Here is a 15,889-nt window from a genome sequence, read left to right as displayed (position 1 = left end):
TGAACTTGCCAAGTCATTTAACCTCCTGTGGCCATAACAGAGCATCCACGTGCTGGGATCCAGCACTACCCCCCAGGCCTGGTCACTGTTGGCACATGGGTGGGGGCCACATGCTCTGCTGTGAAAGAGGACCTCCCACTGTTACATGACGGGAAGGAATAAACCACTTTCTCACAAATAACACTGTTTTAACCACACGGGCCACTGTCTTCCGGCTGGCCTCTCTGATTCCCTGTCTGATCCTTTGGTTGCAGAGACCCTATGAAATCCACTCGGCCACACCCATTGATGAGATCCTCAACATGTTCAAGGTAGAGCGCGTCCACTACTCCTCCACGTGGTGCAAAGGCATGGTTGCCCTGCTTAAGAAGGTAAGGGGGCAGCCGGGCCTGGGGGCTGAGCAGGGCTGCCAGCACTTTCAGGAATGAGAGAGAACAGAATGCGGGCGGGTGGTGGGACTGGTAAAGTAGGCAGAGTGCCAGCACATCGTCGGGGCGCTCACGGTCTCGCGTCCAGGATCACAGAGCCGCTGGCTGCTAGAGTCCGCCTGGAGGCACGTCTGTGACAGCACAGCCCCAGGCTTGTTTCCCTCTGCTACAAGCTCCTAATAAATAGAAATACTTAAATGCATTTGGCTCTTTAAAATTTCTTTTTTTATATATAAATTTATTTTTTATTGGTGTTCAATTTGCCAACTTATAGAGTAACACCCAGTGCTCATCCCGTCAAGTGCCCAGCTCAGTGCCCGTCACCCAGTCACCCCCACCCCCTGCCCACCTCCCCTTCCACCACCCCTAGTTTGTTTCCCAGAGTTAGGAGTCTTTCATGTTCTGTCTCCCTCTCTGATATTCTGCCACAGTTGGTCTTTTGAATCGCTGAGCTTTAAGAAATGGGGATCTCCTGACTTTCTCCAGGAACTAGAATTTACTAGAAGAAAGCAGCGTGGTTCTCAGAGTGTGTCCCCTGGGCCAGCAGCGGCAGCAGCCAGAGCAGGGAGCTGGTGGGAAATGCAGATTCCCAGGCTCCACTCCGAAACTCTGGGGGTGGGGCCCCGTTGTTTGTATTTTGGTCCGCTCCCCCGGTGGTTCCGAAGCAGCACAAGCAGGAAGGCTGCGGTGCCCTCCTTCTGAGGCTGCAGGTAGCTTTCCTGACTCCGAATCCTCGGAGATGCTCAGGATGGATGGAGTCCCGTGTGTGGTTAGTACCCAGTCATGTGTGATAGAAGAATGGGGGTAACAGCGGCCAGCAGTGCTGAGGGCACTCTCGACTCTGGGCTGTGCGCTGGCTCTTCTCATGCCTCACAGCCCCGGGAGCCCCTATTACAGGTGAGAACACGGCAAGTTCTTCCGTTGGTGCCCTGGGGCAGTCAGAGGGCAGAGGCAAGGTTTGAATCTGGGCTCTCCTGGCTCCATAGCAGCTGTTACCCCCACTCCGGGTCTCCCAGCTCCAGATGCCAGCTGTTAGTCCCTACACTGCCTTAAATGACGTGTTGAAGTATGGATTCACTAAATTTCTTTAGAGGAGATTCAGTCCTTGGTTCTTCGAAGTCAGTGGTCCTTAGAACCAACTGCTGACTCAAACCACCTGGATGCCCTAGGGAGGTGCCAGTGCCTGCACCCCCCCTGCAGGCCCCCTGCACTCCCTGCAGCCCCCTGCACACTCCCTACACCCCCCTGCAGGCCTCCCGCACCCCCCTGCAGCCCCCTGCACCCTCCTGCAGGCTCCCTGCACCTCCCCCCCGCAGGCCCCCTGCACCCCCCTGCAACCAGTGAGTCAGAGAACTGCTGCTTCTGAAAGGGGAACTCCCATGCGGCATCAGAGTGAAGTCTCTGTTTAAATCTTCACAGGTTGTTTGGGGGCAGCCCTAGGAGGACGCTGTCATGACCAGCAGCTAGGACCCTGCTAGGTGTCCTCACCTGGTGTGACCACAGCTCACACACTGGAAACAGCTGGGAGATTTCTGCAGTGTTGGGGGCTGGGGGCAGGGGGCAGTGGGCGGGGAGCAAATGGCACCTGTTGGCAGCTGGGTGCCACACACCCCCTTAGCAGTGGCCAGGTCCTTACCAATCCCCTTGGGTCCCATCGTAATCAAGAGCTCGAAGTGGAAGAGTTGCCTTTTCTCTTCCTGCTCTGGAAACAGGAGCAGAGCATTGAGTGTCCTGCCTGAGGACTCGTGGCTGGGGAGAGGGCAGGGGTGGCAGGCCCAGGGCAGGTCCCCTGACCATCACTGTTAGCCCAAGTCGTCTTTGTGTCAGACAAGCCAGTGTGTTTCTGAAAAGCTGAAAGCCCCGTTTGGATGCAAGGTAATAACTCTGTGGCTGGTTTTTAATACTGCATCACCCCGTAGTAGCAGAAATTCTATTTGAGGAGAAGCTAAAAATTATACCCTTGGCTGCAAATGAGGCCACTCCATCAGGCCACAGAGGTCACCACAGAGCTGTCCAGGGATAAATTTTATTACACTTTCGAACATCGGTTACCAAGCTGACAGTCTCAAGATGAGGAGGCTAATTCTTTTTATATTTAATTGGAAGCCTCTGGAGACATCAGCGAGAGTGGGATGTCATGGGCGCTAGTCCCCAAGGACAGCGTCGTGGCTGAAAACCCAGGTCCTGCCAAAGAGCCCCTTTCTGGGTGACTGTTTGGAAGCAGCCGGCCCTCTGGGTTCCTCCCTCGCTACAAAGAGAAGAGTGTAGGTGACACTTCCGACAATGGCAACCCAGACATAGCATTAATGGAGCATAAAAGGCAGAGGCCCCTTCATTCTCCCTAGATTCCTACCTTTAGGGTCTCCACTAACCTCCTTGGGGCGCACAGCTCAAGCAAGCGCGTTTGCCTTCCGCCCACAGCTCCTGACCAAGGACCCCGAGAGCCGCCTGTCCAGCCTCGGTGACGTTCAGAGCGCCCCCTACTTGGCCGACATGAACTGGGATGCAGTGTTCGAGAAGGCGCTGACGCCAGGCTTTGTGCCCAATGTGAGTGGGGGTCTCGTCTAGTGGCATGCCATCCCCCTCTGCGGGGTCCCCTGCCCTGCTCTACAGGAAGACTCAGAAGCTGGCCAGGGAGGTCTCTGCTGGCCATGGCCACATGAGCTCCAAAGGGTTCACATTTCACAGAGATTTGGTGTGGATTTGGACCTCATTTTCAAGATCCCACCTGGGAAGCTTCTCTCCTTATAGAAGCTCTTTGTGGACACAGAGCCTCCTCTCTTTTATTGAATCACACCCACTGTGTGCACAGGTCCAGGCACTGGGGGGGAGAATTCACACCGGCTGTGTGCATCCACACAGCTGTCCGTCCACCTATCCATCCATCCCCCCACTGATCCTGCCAGCCTGTATTCTGAGTGCCTACTTATGCAGGCACTCTGTAGGACTCGAGGTAAACCCTTGTAAAGAACAATGTTGATGCCCCTTGTCAGGGAGCTTGCAGATGAGAGCAGGCCTCCTCAACTATGCTACAGTTGACTTTAGGGCCACATGAATCTTGGGGGCTGGGGGGGGGGCGGGAGGGGGGACTTATCCTATCTATAGGAAACTGTTTAAACAGCATCCTTGGACTACCCACAAAGTGCCAGTAGCACTCCCCAGTTGTGACAACCAAAAACACGTCCAGACCTTGCCAAGCACCCCCTGGGGACAGCTGCTCCCTGTTGACACCAGTGGGCTAGGAATTTTGTGCAAGCAATAAGCCAATCAACATACAAAGGCACATATGGTGACCCAGGGCTGGATCCTGGAGGGACACTGCAGACTCTCCTGCCCAGGGTGAACAGGCCATAGAAACTTGGCTTCAGTACCACCTCTGGGACCTCAGGTGTGCTCCAGAAGGGGTTCTTCACTTGTTCGGGGAAGATATGAGGGGACCCCACCACCACCACCACTGAGCTTGAGAAGAGTAAATGCCAAGAGGCCTCCAAAGACTCAGAGCAGGACCTGGGACTCAGTGAGCTCTCAGTAAATACCATGCTCATAATAGCTGTTTTAATTAATAAACCTGCTGGAGTTCTGATCTTGGGTCTCTTGGTTAGCTTCCCTCAGAATGCATACTCTGGATATGCCAGAGAAAGATGCTGGCCTCCTTGGTGGTCCTCTTCTGCCATGCTCAGGCCAGCTTGATGAAACCCAGAGATCTTGATTCAGTCCTTTGTATGGAGCCCAAATTGCCGTGTCTGAGCTTCTGCAAGGCTTTGTGCCAGATCTGTGTGGGTCTCGGTAACTGCCTCCTGGAAGAGAGGCAGGCAGGCTTAAGCATTGCCTCCAAAGGGACACTCCCCAGGCCAGCCCCCACTTCCTTCCCTGCAGTGAAGCACAGCCTCTCTGGTCCTCCACTGGACAGGTGTGTAGGTCTACATTAGTGGTTAATATCATTCTGTTACGGTGCATCTACCATCCCCCTGAGAGGGCAGGGCCCATGTAGCCTTGGCTGGCCTCTGCCTGCGAGACCCCAGAGCAATGGGTGGCGCTAGAAGACACTAGAAGTTCTCAATATGTGACTGTCACACAGATATAAGTGGATGAGTAATAATGGTCCAACAGGATTGAGTGTGTTCTGCATGCCAGGCACTGTTCAAAAACTCCATGTGCATTATCTCATACAAGCTTCACGATAGGGAAGTGGGTCTTGTTAGTAGTATTCTCAGGTTAAGTAACTTGCCCATGATTACTGATGAGAAATTGACCTCAGGGGGCAGCCCCAGTGGCCCAGTGGTCTGGCACCACCTTCAGCCCAGGGTGTGATCCTGGAGACCCGGGATCGAGTCCCCCATCAGGCTCCCTGCATGGAACCTGCTTCTCCCCCTCTCCCTCTGCCTATATCTCTACCTCTCTCTCACTCTCTCTCTCTGTGTCTGTCATGAATAAATAACTAAAAAAAATCTTTAGAAAAAAAAAGAAATTGACCTCAGGGAGTCTGTATCCAGAGCCTGCATTGGAATGAATGAATGAATGAATGAATGAATGAATGAATGAATGAATGACAGATAAATCAGGCCAGGAAAGACTTGGTCCTGAAATCAGACCAGATTTTTGGAGGAGATCCCACTACACCTCTGGACTGTGGATGGCATAACCACGAGGCTATATTGCCTGAGGGGAGTAGCATCCCCAGCTGGGAATCAAGATCGACAATAGCCACCAGCATCTTGGGTCCTTGGCACAGAAGTCAGGAGGACAAAATTCCTCCTCACCAAAGTGGGTGGAGCCCAGCCTGGCTCCAGATGGGGGGTAAGAGGGAGCCAGCCTGGGGAACTGGGCAGATTATGGCCAGAAATGGCATTTTTTTAAAAAGATTTATTTATTTACTTATGATAGACATACACAGAGAGAGGCAGAGACACAGGCAGAGGGAGAAGCAGGCTCCATGCCGGGAACCTGACATGGGACTCTATCCCGGGACTCCAGGATCACGCCCTGGGCCAAAGGCAGGCGCTAAACCGCTGAGCCACCCAGGGATCCCCTAGAAATGGCATTTTAAAATTAAATGATTTAAAAGGATATTTATAGAAAAGATAGTCATGACATGAGAATGCGTGTGTGATAAAATAAATGGATAAGTCCGATTGGGAAACAGCTCAGCCTGGCAAAACGAACCTTCGCCAGGAGGAGATTGCAGAGCTGTGTGGATGTCAAGGGTGTGGGGAGAGGGGGTTAGGGAGGTCGGGAGGGAAGGAGATACGGGGATGAATAAACGAGGTCTGCAGAGAGAATGTGTTGCTCCTCCTCCCCAGAAAAAAAAGACACAACTGTGTACCCCACCGTAGTAGTTAATCATTACATGTTGAATTAATGATGGATTGCATGGATGAAGATGGATAGAACCAAGACAGACCAAGTCTGCTTTTCCACTTGCTTTCAGAAGGGGAGATTGAATTGTGATCCCACATTTGAGCTGGAAGAAATGATCCTTGAATCCAAGCCACTTCACAAAAAGAAGAAGAGGCTGGCAAAGAACAGATCCAAAGATGGCACGAAGGACAGCTGTCCTCTGGTGAGCACAGTCACCAGGAGTGGGGTTTATCCTAAATGCCCACGAACGTAAAGGAGCAAGGCTGCTTTTTAGCCAGATGGAGGCAGGTCACTTGGACTCTCCATGCACCTCATTTACAGAAATGCCTCCATCGCTGGAGTGGTTTGTATAGCTCAAGACCCCAAGGACTGCTGCAGGTGTGCATGTCTGTCCACGCAGGTGGCTGCTAGTCCCGAGTGGGAGCCACGTGCATCCCCGGGGTGGGAGCCGAAGAATCCATGCCATGCATGGAGGACACCGCACCATGCCAGGCAGGTCTGGGTTCCCTTTGGAAAGACTGTGCTGTGGAGGCTTCGGGGGCACCCTGACTCCCCTGGTCCCTGGGCACGTTGGCCTGTGTTTGCCCCCGTGTTAATCTCCTAGGCCACCATAACAGAGTAGCACAATGTAGTGACTTAACAACACCAAATGTGTTCTCTCACAAGTCTGGAGGCCAGAAGTTCAAAATCAGGGTATGGGCAGAGCTACACTCACTCTAAAGGCTGCAGGGGGGTGGGGGTCCTTCATGCCTAGTCCCACTTCTAGTGGCACCATCAGGCCTTGATGCCTTTGGCTTGCAGCTGCTTCCTCCTGTACCGGCCTCCTTCTCCACCTCGTGCTCTCCTGTCCCTGTCTCTGTGCCTACAAGCAGCCTTCTTCCAAGGACACCACATATTGCTTTAGCACCTGTCCTATCCCGGTAGAACCTCAAAGACCCTGTTTCCAAATAAGATCACATTCACTATTACCAGGGCTTAGGACTTCAACAGATTTTTTTAAAGATTTTATTTATTTATCCTAGAGAGAGAGAGCTAGCAGACAGAACAGAGGGGGAGGGAGAGGGAGAAAGAATCTGAAGCAGACACCATGCTCAGCTCGGAGCTCAGCTTAGGGTTCAATCCCACGACCCGTCAGCCAAGAGCCAGACGCTTAACCAACTGAGTCAACCAACTGAGCCAACCAACTGAGCATGCACCCCTTGACACATGTTTGGGGTTTTTTTTGTATATATATTTTATTGGAGTTCGATATGCTAATATATAGCATAACACCCAGTGCTCATCACTGTCAAGTGCCCCCCTCAGTGCTCATCACCCATCCAACCCACCGCCCTGCCCACCTCCCTTTCCACCACCCATTGTTCGTTTCCCAGAGTTAGGTGTCTCCCATATTCTCGACACATGTTTTTAAGGGGCATGATTCAACCCACAGCTGCCTATTCCCCTATAAAAATATTTATAATTATATTTTATAACAATATTGCTATGTAGATGAATATAGCTTCCAATGCTAGAAGTCCTTTTTTTTTCCTTTCTTATTTTAAAAGAAATCAAAACACCTTTGTAGCCCCTAAAAGTATTGTGGGCCCTAGGCCCTATGCCTGCCGAGCCTAATGCAGAAGCTGGCCTGGAGACACCTGCGTGTGAGTTAACAAAGGTGGGTGAGGTTCTGCACAGGCGTGCAGTATACATCTGGCATTCAGGCAGCCCCTAAGACGTGTGTTACAGAGCATTTGTCCTTGGCATTTGTTCTTTAAGCGGATGAGCACCTTTGCAGAGTGGTCTTGAAATTCTCTCCCCCGCCCCCAGCTCATCCCACTAATTAGGCCTAAGGAACATTCCAGCAATCGAGAAACCAACTTCATGATTTTCAACCCATATTCCATTCTAACATGACTTTTGAGTTGGATATAATGGCTTAAAATTGAGGCAAACCTCTTCATCTGCCAGGCTCCCCTTACAGGCACCCATAGGGTCAGGGCTGCTCCAGCCGTGTAGCCCACCCCGGCCCCAGGCATCGGCAGTCCCATTGAGATCAAGCTTTGTTCATCATCACTCCTTTGTCATGGGTCCCTGGAGGGTGCTCCATCATTTACACCCACCTCTCTGCTCTTTGACAGAATGGACACCTCCATCAGTGCTTGGAGACTGTGCGGAAAGAATTCATCATATTCAACAGAGAGAAGTAAGTCCTCCACCAGCATCTGCTAGCAGAGCCCTCCCAGCCGGCAGCGGGGCTCCTGGGGGAGCGTGGTGGTCCCTGGCCCCCAGCGAAGACAGCCAGGGTGGAAGGGAAGCAGCCGGGGGCCCCGTGTGCTAATCCTGCCTCTGCCACTCGAGCCAGGCACTAACGTCACCTCGCTGGGCCCCGGGGTCTTCACACAAAGTGGGCTAGCCATGGCACGACCGAGCTGCACACCGGGATGACGGTGCAGCGGGGCAGGCTCGCAGGTGGCTCAGTGCTCGGAGCTCTGGCTGGGAAGCGCCCAGTGACCTGAGGCAAGTTCCTTCGCTTCAGCTGAGCCCCCATTTTCAGCAATGACAAAATGGATAATCCCTCCCTTGCAGTGTGGTTGTTGTAAGGTTAAATGAGGCTGTGGATACCATGCCTGACAAGGTCGGAGTCCTCATGAAGAGATTACTATTATTGTTATTATTTAATGGGGTGAGATGGTGTGGGCTGGCTGTGCAGGGACTCAGGACAACACCAAGTTAGGTGGGGCTCGGGAGGGGTCTGAGCTGGCCTCGGGACTGCCCAGGGGTCGGTCAGCAAAAGAAACAGCAGGCTCAGGCGAGGTCCTGGCAGGGTTACTGTCAGGGGCTCATCCACCTGGGACCGACTCGGGGAGGGGTGGCGCCGAAGCCTGCAGGCAGGCCAGATCCATTTGACCGACACTGAACTAGGCCTTGGGCTTCCAGAGCCCACCAGGTACCCTCCCTACTGTCCAGGAGAACAGATGGGTAAGTCCCAGCTGGAGCTCCACGCTGTCACCAGGCCTGCGCTGTTCTCGCTCAGCAGGTGACGGCAGCAGAGGCAATGTGTGCCATGGAAAAACGGCAGCTCAGGCCTTGACAGCAGGTGCCGGGCTCAGCCTGGGTGTCAGGGAAGCTTCCCAAGGCACCATGTCCCCCACCCTCCCGAGTCCTGAGTACTGAGGAGGAGAAGGGCATGGAGGGCCATGAGTGAGGACAGTACACAGAAGGCAAAATGTAGGGACAGCAGCTAGTGAAGAAGTTTGACTTCAGGGACCATGCATGGGGGCAGTCCGTGGTGGAAGGTGAGGGACCCCACTCAGGGCTGTCTGGGTTTCAGCCATCAGGCTGCCGGGCAGGGCAGGGTCCCCATCATCTGTGAGACACTGGGACAGGCAAAGGAGCAGTGGCCTGTCACTTGTCCTGGGCGGCTATGGCTCTCTGACCAAGGGGTGCCCAGGTGAGCCCAGACACACACACCAGACTGGAACAGCAGGCCTCACCGCTGGGGGATCACATCTGTCTGGTCCCCCTGTTCTGGCAAGCAGAACGGGAAGGGCCTCTGTGACCACAGCCATCAGACCTGGGGACCGTGGCGGCTGAGCTGTGGGTGGTTCCAGAGTTCACCATCATTTCCCTGCTGAGGCCCACGGTCCCGCCCCAGCCTAGCAATCCGGCTCCAGGAAGCTCTGCTCAAACAAGCTCAGGGACTGTGGACCACAGGCTCCAGGCAGCCTTGTTCTGGACCCTTCCTCCATTCAGACATGGACTGAGGGGTCCTGAGAGAGCACCTCTGGCGGACGTGAGCCTCTGGAAAGGCTGGGCAGTGACGGACCCAGGCAGGCAGCAGTGGCGTGTCCCACTGTGCTGTGTGCCCGAAGATGCTATATTTGGAATCCAGAGAATCCAAATTATTTCCTTCTAAATGAAAATGATAACGAGACATTCCTCCTCGTGTCACTGATGGGTCACATCTGACTGCTTTGAGCAGGATCACTGACCGCCCCAGAGTGGCTTCAACCAGTAAGATGTTCTTTCTCACATGGAAAAGTGAATCAATCAGGGAAATGTGGTAGGATCGCCCAGCCGGAGGACCCCTTAGAGATTTGTGGTTGTGGATTTGAAGTGAGGCTGGCACAGTTTACAGGAGTTGGCAAAATAGAGCAGAGTCGTTTCCCAGACGGAGGAGTCCAGGATCTGCACGTGCAGAAGCCACAGGAGACGGGAAAGAAGACGGCTGGCTGTAGGGGGCGTTGTGGGCTTGGGGTCGGGGCTGCGGTTCCTGTTCTTGTCTCCCTCCCTCTCTACTCACCTGAGCTGCACCCCCGCCCCGGGAGCCCCTGCTGGCTGGTAGGCTAGCTCCCACCTGCCACATGCAACGATCCAGGTGGAGGGCCTGGCTGCGTCCCGCCGGATGCTGTCTGAGTGCCATGTCGACCCCTCCACATCCAACCCTATTCCTGCTCCACGGTGAACATGGGAAAGGAGCCACATCACATCCAGCACAGTCCTTGCTGCTGCAATTCCTCATCTGTACAAATGCCTGTGAGGAGTCCCTTCATGAGGCACTTTGCCCCAAGCCAAGACTTTAATTTTTAAACCAAGAAAAAAATGGGAGCCCGTTCTGCAACCCTGTGTTTGAAGCACCTGCCACATCAGCACTTGAGTAGCTGGAACATTAAACCTTCCTATCTGACATCCACCGCCGATGGCCAGTGGCCTGAGCAGGGAGGGGATGCCGAGATGCTGAGCCGGGCTCCCCTTCACGCTGGCTGGGACCACACACCCACCCCGGGCAGCCCAGGCCATCGGCTCACGGCAGATTGGCCGGCTCCACATGCACTGTTGCACGCTCCTGCTGAGCAGAGGGCCACAAAAGTGAATAGAAGGAGGCATCCTGGTCACAGGAGCACACATCACAATCCCCGGGGGGATTGTGGGGGGTGGTATTAGCATTTAGAATTGCTGCACCTGTTGTGGGTTGAATTGTGTCCCCTAAAAAGATACGCTGAACTTCTAGCCTCTAGTACCTTAGAATGTGACCTCGTTTGGACATAGGGTTGTTGCAGATGTAATTATTTAAGATGATGTCATTTTGGAGTTGGGGGCTGGTCATCCAATATGACTGGTGTCCTAATAAGAAAGGCCCAGACACAGGGAGAAAGCCATATGAAGACAGAGGCAGGAATGCCAGGGGCGCCAGCTGCCACCAGAAGCTGGGAGAGAGGCCTAGACCAGATCCTCCCTCAGCCTATAGGAGGAACCAACCCGTCCACCACCCTGATGTCAGACTTCTGGCCTCCAAGAGGCAATACATGTCTGTTGTTGTAAGCCCCCCAGATGGTGGTGATGTGTTACACCTTAGAAAATGGATACTGCACCCTCTGAGTCAGAAGCTGAACAAATAGGCCTGGTGATCTGATGTTCTGGGTGTTGTGCAGATACCTCATAGTTTGAGAACTTCTCCTGAGAGATACCAAGTGTGCCCAAACAGGGCCTCCTCTGGTTGATTCTGAGCTGGTCACAAGAATCCCTAACACTGCAAACCGTCCAGCCCTCTGTCTTCCCTGCTATGGGGTAGAGACCTGCAGCTCTGAGCCCTTATGGGCTTAAGGGTGCTCCCAAGGACCTCGCCCCTGCACAGCTCCCTGGCCCCTGCACAGACCCTGTGTGCTTCCTCAGCTAGAATGCGCTCTTGAGCAGAGAAAAGCTCCCCCAGCCCCCCTTGCAGTGAGGAAGTCGTCCTCAGCATGTAGTGCCCAGGGAACACGGGTGGGCAGCAACCACACCAGCTCCTGTAGGGGATTCTCATTCAGTCCTTTAACAGAAAGCTGTAATCTTACTGGACCCTGAGTCCCCGAAGCAGATCTAGCAGGACTGGTGCCCTCAGGATGCTGTCAGCTAGCAGGGGTGATGCTGGGATGCAGACAGACACAGGCTGCTGTGGGGACGTGGAGGACATGCCCTGGGTCTGACTCTCTGGACCTTAGCTTCTAAACAGAGAGCAAAATTATAATTAGCACTGCCTAATTTTCTAGAAGCACAGCTTATTACTGTTTTATGGTCTCAACTGGCTGAAGGCCTCCACACCAGGTGAAACATCTGCTTCTAGGGCCTTGGCAGCTGACGCTTACATTAGTTTGAGAAATACTAATGGGTTGTGTCCTCCTATTTTTGGCTAAAGATATGAGTGCAGTTTTTCCAAAAGGTCTTTTCAATAGCATATGACAGAGTTTTCCAGGATAAGGAGCCCCTGGTGAGAACGGAGTTTCAGGAGCTGAATTTTCTATCTGTGATATCTTGTAAAGAAGTCAACGTGCTTAAAGTCACAGTAAAGCTACATTTGAAGGCCCTGAAAACATTATATTTAAAAAATAGAATACTGCATTTGTTATACTTAATAGTACTATTAATAATAAGAGGTGACATTCATATGTGATTTTATGGTTTGAGAGCCTGTTTCTTTTATCTAGATTTCTCATCCTCGGTCCTATTGACATTTGGTGACTACTGACATCAATTTCTTGAGGCAGGTACTGTCCCTTGCATTGTAGGATGTTCACCAGCATCTGTGGTCTCTGCACAGTACATACAGGTAGCACCTCTGTAGTTGTGACGATCCCAAACTGGCCCCAGACATTGGCCGATGTTCCCCAACAGGCAGGTCCCCCTGGTTAGGAGTCACTGCTTTGATCTTTACTTCCCACACTTCCTGAGGTGCATATTATTAGTATTTCCAACATCCACAGCTCTGAACTGGAATATGAAGGACTTAAAGTCTAATCTTCCATCCCCTAGATTCTGGGCTCTTTGTGCTGCATGCGCTTTACCCCAGCTGTTTAGCAGATGTTTATTCAGGGTCAGATGCACAGCCAGGAGCAATCCCCTGTTCCTCCTGGGGCTCACACTCCAGTAAAAGTAAAAGCAGCTCACACTGCTCCTGTAATTGTGAGGGGGTGCTTTCTGCACGTGGTGTCTTTGAGGTGTCTCTCCAGTGTATCCCGGTGGGGCAGTGGCTTGCATGGAGCAGATGGCCATGGGGGCACACTTTCTCGGGGCGCCCACTCTATGCCTTGCAGTGTGTACATCCATCCTCTGAGCCAAGTACTTTTATTTCCACCTGCTATAGGTGAAGAAGGGCAGGTTGAGGGCACATGGCTAAGAGGGGGCAGGGCTGGGGTTCCAGGGAGGTAATCAGGCTCTGGATTTACTAAGCACTAAATCAAAATGCAAAACAGCCCCTTCTCTTGCACATTCAATGTTGAACAGCGGATTTCTACTAGCTGCGTAGATATGGTCTGTCGGTGAGCCCGGACACTACAAGTACAAGATCGTATAAATGAACATGACAAGCAGTCCGTCCTCCTTACCCATCCTGAGACAGCACAACAGCAGCAAGCCACCACCAGGCTCAGTTGGAGACAAGAATGTGATGCCTGGACCAAAGCCACAGAGAGATAAACAATCAAAACGTGTTTAAAAATCTGTGACCTCATCCACCCAGGTGGCCTCCCTGGAGGACCCCAGCAGGGAGTCAGGGGCCCTCTGTTGTGGCCTGGAGCCACTGGGGGATGGAGGCCAAGAAGCATGAAGTTATTCATTTCAGGCTTGGGGACTGGATGAACAGGGCAGACCCTCGTCCTACTGCCCTGTGCTGAGCACAGGGGCGGGGGTGATCCCGGCTTCTCTGCGCCTCAGGCTCCCCTTCAAGGGCCGGACTGGGTACCAGTGATCCTTGACTTTACAAGGTCTGTGCCACCTGCAGAGTTCCTTGATATCACTCTGATTTCTTCAGCAGCCTGTGGGGAAGGCAGGGAAGGGTAATGCCTGCATCTTGCAGATTAATCAGTAAAAGGGGGACCTTCTCCACTGGCACATCTCCTAGCCATGGCACATTACCTAGCCCTGTCACTAGGAAGAGGCCAACATCAAGGACCCTGCCTTCTGAAGTCAAGGCCAACCACATTTAGGTTCTCTCCAGTCTTTGAAATTCTGATTGTGTGGTCCACACGTCATTTATAAGTGAGGATAGGCAGGAAAGAGAGCCAACAAACAGCTGAGAGCACCTCTGTTCCGAACTATGGAGTGGGGGAGCACCCTGCAGCCATCTGCTCATTCCGTTCTCATTGCGGTTCTGTTCATAGGATTATTTTCTCCCATTTCACAGTTAGAAAAACTGATAGAAGCCTACTTCTGACTCGTGTGGCATCTCTGAATCTCGGAAAGGTTAGAGGCTTTACTGCCCCGTGAGGTGAAGGGGAAGTTCCCAGGTGACCCTTCTTGGGTGAGGCCAGGCTTTCTGGGATCACTGCTCCACTAAGCCAGGTGCCGCCTTCCCAAAGCCCAGGAAGATGGCCAGGGAGAAGCAGCTCAGCGACCTGGAACAGCAGGAGGAACTTCAGCCACAGGTGAAGATGGCCAAGCAGGTGCTGGGATTGTGGAATCCTGATAGTTCTATGAAAACTCTAGATCAGGAAATCACCTGGGAGCCAGGGCCCTCTGCCAATTCCATCAAAGGAAAGTGCAGCCTGCTTGCAAAGTGGCTCCCAATCCTGGCACCTTCCCTGAAGCCAGTGAAAGACCCAGGAAAATACAATGTGGCGGATTTCCGGTGGGCTGAGGCGTGAGACGCCATCCCTGACATATGGCCCTGCATCCCCACAACCCTGCTTCTCTTAGAAGTGTCTGCTCAGACTTTGATTATTTAAAATCCCGTCTTCTTTCCCTTTCAACCGGTTCTCCATAGTGAGACAGAGGTACCCTGTTTTGTGGAGGAATATTTAGAGGCCTTATTAAATCTGTTATGGAATGAGGCTGTGTATGAATTTGAAAATTATAAATAGGATCTAATGGTCTGTTTTGAAATAAATATTGTTGCTGTCGTTGTAATCCTGGTCTAATTTTCTCTCTGTTACATCTAAATATCTCATTGCCAATCAAATGAAATAATACTATCACTATGTGACTATACTGCAAACCTGTTCTGTGCCAGGGGCATCTACATTTTATCTAAAAGATAAAAGCCTTGATTTGTAAATGTTGGCATCTCAGAGAAGGAGTCATTTGCCTGAGGTCAGCAGTCAGTGATTTACAGAGTTGGGATCCCATCTAGGTCCGGGGTGGCTCGATCTCGTGTTTTTATGACCACACTACTCTGGCTCTCACCTTTAACTTTTTATAAATGTCAAAACTAATTAAAATATCCAAGTGAAGCAAAGGAACGGCATTGCTCAAAAGGTATGGGAAAAAAATGGAATATATACAGTAGGATCGTCTGAACCTACTGGGGGCAATTGGCAGCTTTTCTTAAGGCCCTTACTGACCATTTCCTCTACTGAACGCAGCTTGGGAGCTGCCCCCAGTCTTCCTATGGAGAAGCCTCAGATTTTCTGCCTGAAATGCCTGGTTTGTGGGTTGCCTGTGGATCTTAAAAGGATGTGATGAACTCCTACACTGCCCCCCACCCTCCACTGCTATATTTGAAAATCCAGTCTTTGCAGAAGTAATCAAGTCAAGATGATGTCAAACTGGATGAAGGACCATAAATCCAATGACTGGGGTCTCAAGAAGGACAAGGATGTCAAAGACAGGGTCAGAGACCAGAGTGATGCAGCCACAGTCCAGGGGTTGCCCAGGATTGCTGGCAACCACTGGAAGCTGGAAGAGACAAGGAAGGATTTTCCTACCAGAGCCCTCCTGACACCTTCATTGCAGACTTCTGGCCTCCAGAACTTGAGAGAATATATTTCACCCAGTGGCCAGTAGTTTGTCAGACAGCCCTGAGAAACACGCACACCTTCCAGGAATTAATCAAGGTTAATGACTGGCAGCCATTTAACCCTTGATTCCTCCCAAATTTTAACCAGAATTTTCAGCCTGCCTATTAAGCCTCAGAAAAGTTATTTTACAAATAGTGCAAAATAAATACAAGTTGCAATGACTTTAAAAGTATGGGCATTTGACACATATATAAATTAGCGATACTTTAATAAATTTAATAACCATCCATATACATCCCATTGCTTCACCTGGAAAAATTGTGGCCCTGGGAGGTCATAGAGACAGGTGCCAGCATCAATGTAGGATTCTCGGAGACAGTCGTGGCTGCAAGTAAGGGACCAAAAAAGCAA

The 15,889-nt window shown here is 51.9% G+C and overlaps 1 protein-coding gene across 2 annotated transcripts in view; it reads left to right on the top strand.

The window, feature by feature from the left end:
• The window catches only part of STK32B (serine/threonine kinase 32B), a 390,888-nt gene that overhangs the window by 363,143 nt on the left and 11,856 nt on the right, over positions 1 to 15,889 (top strand). For both annotated transcript variants that reach the window (XM_055326005.1, XM_055326004.1), the window contains 4 exons: positions 255 to 371; positions 2,850 to 2,975; positions 5,857 to 5,988; positions 7,907 to 7,971. In XM_055326005.1, coding sequence (XP_055181980.1) covers positions 255 to 371; positions 2,850 to 2,975; positions 5,857 to 5,988; positions 7,907 to 7,971 — 440 coding nt within the window. The remainder of the gene's footprint in view (positions 1 to 254; positions 372 to 2,849; positions 2,976 to 5,856; positions 5,989 to 7,906; positions 7,972 to 15,889) is intronic.

This window comes from Nyctereutes procyonoides, unplaced genomic scaffold (genome assembly GCF_905146905.1).
Source record: "Nyctereutes procyonoides isolate TBG_1078 unplaced genomic scaffold, NYPRO_anot_genome, whole genome shotgun sequence".
NCBI classification, from domain to species: domain Eukaryota; kingdom Metazoa; phylum Chordata; class Mammalia; order Carnivora; family Canidae; genus Nyctereutes; species Nyctereutes procyonoides.
This window is presented reverse-complemented; position numbering and strand designations above follow the sequence as displayed.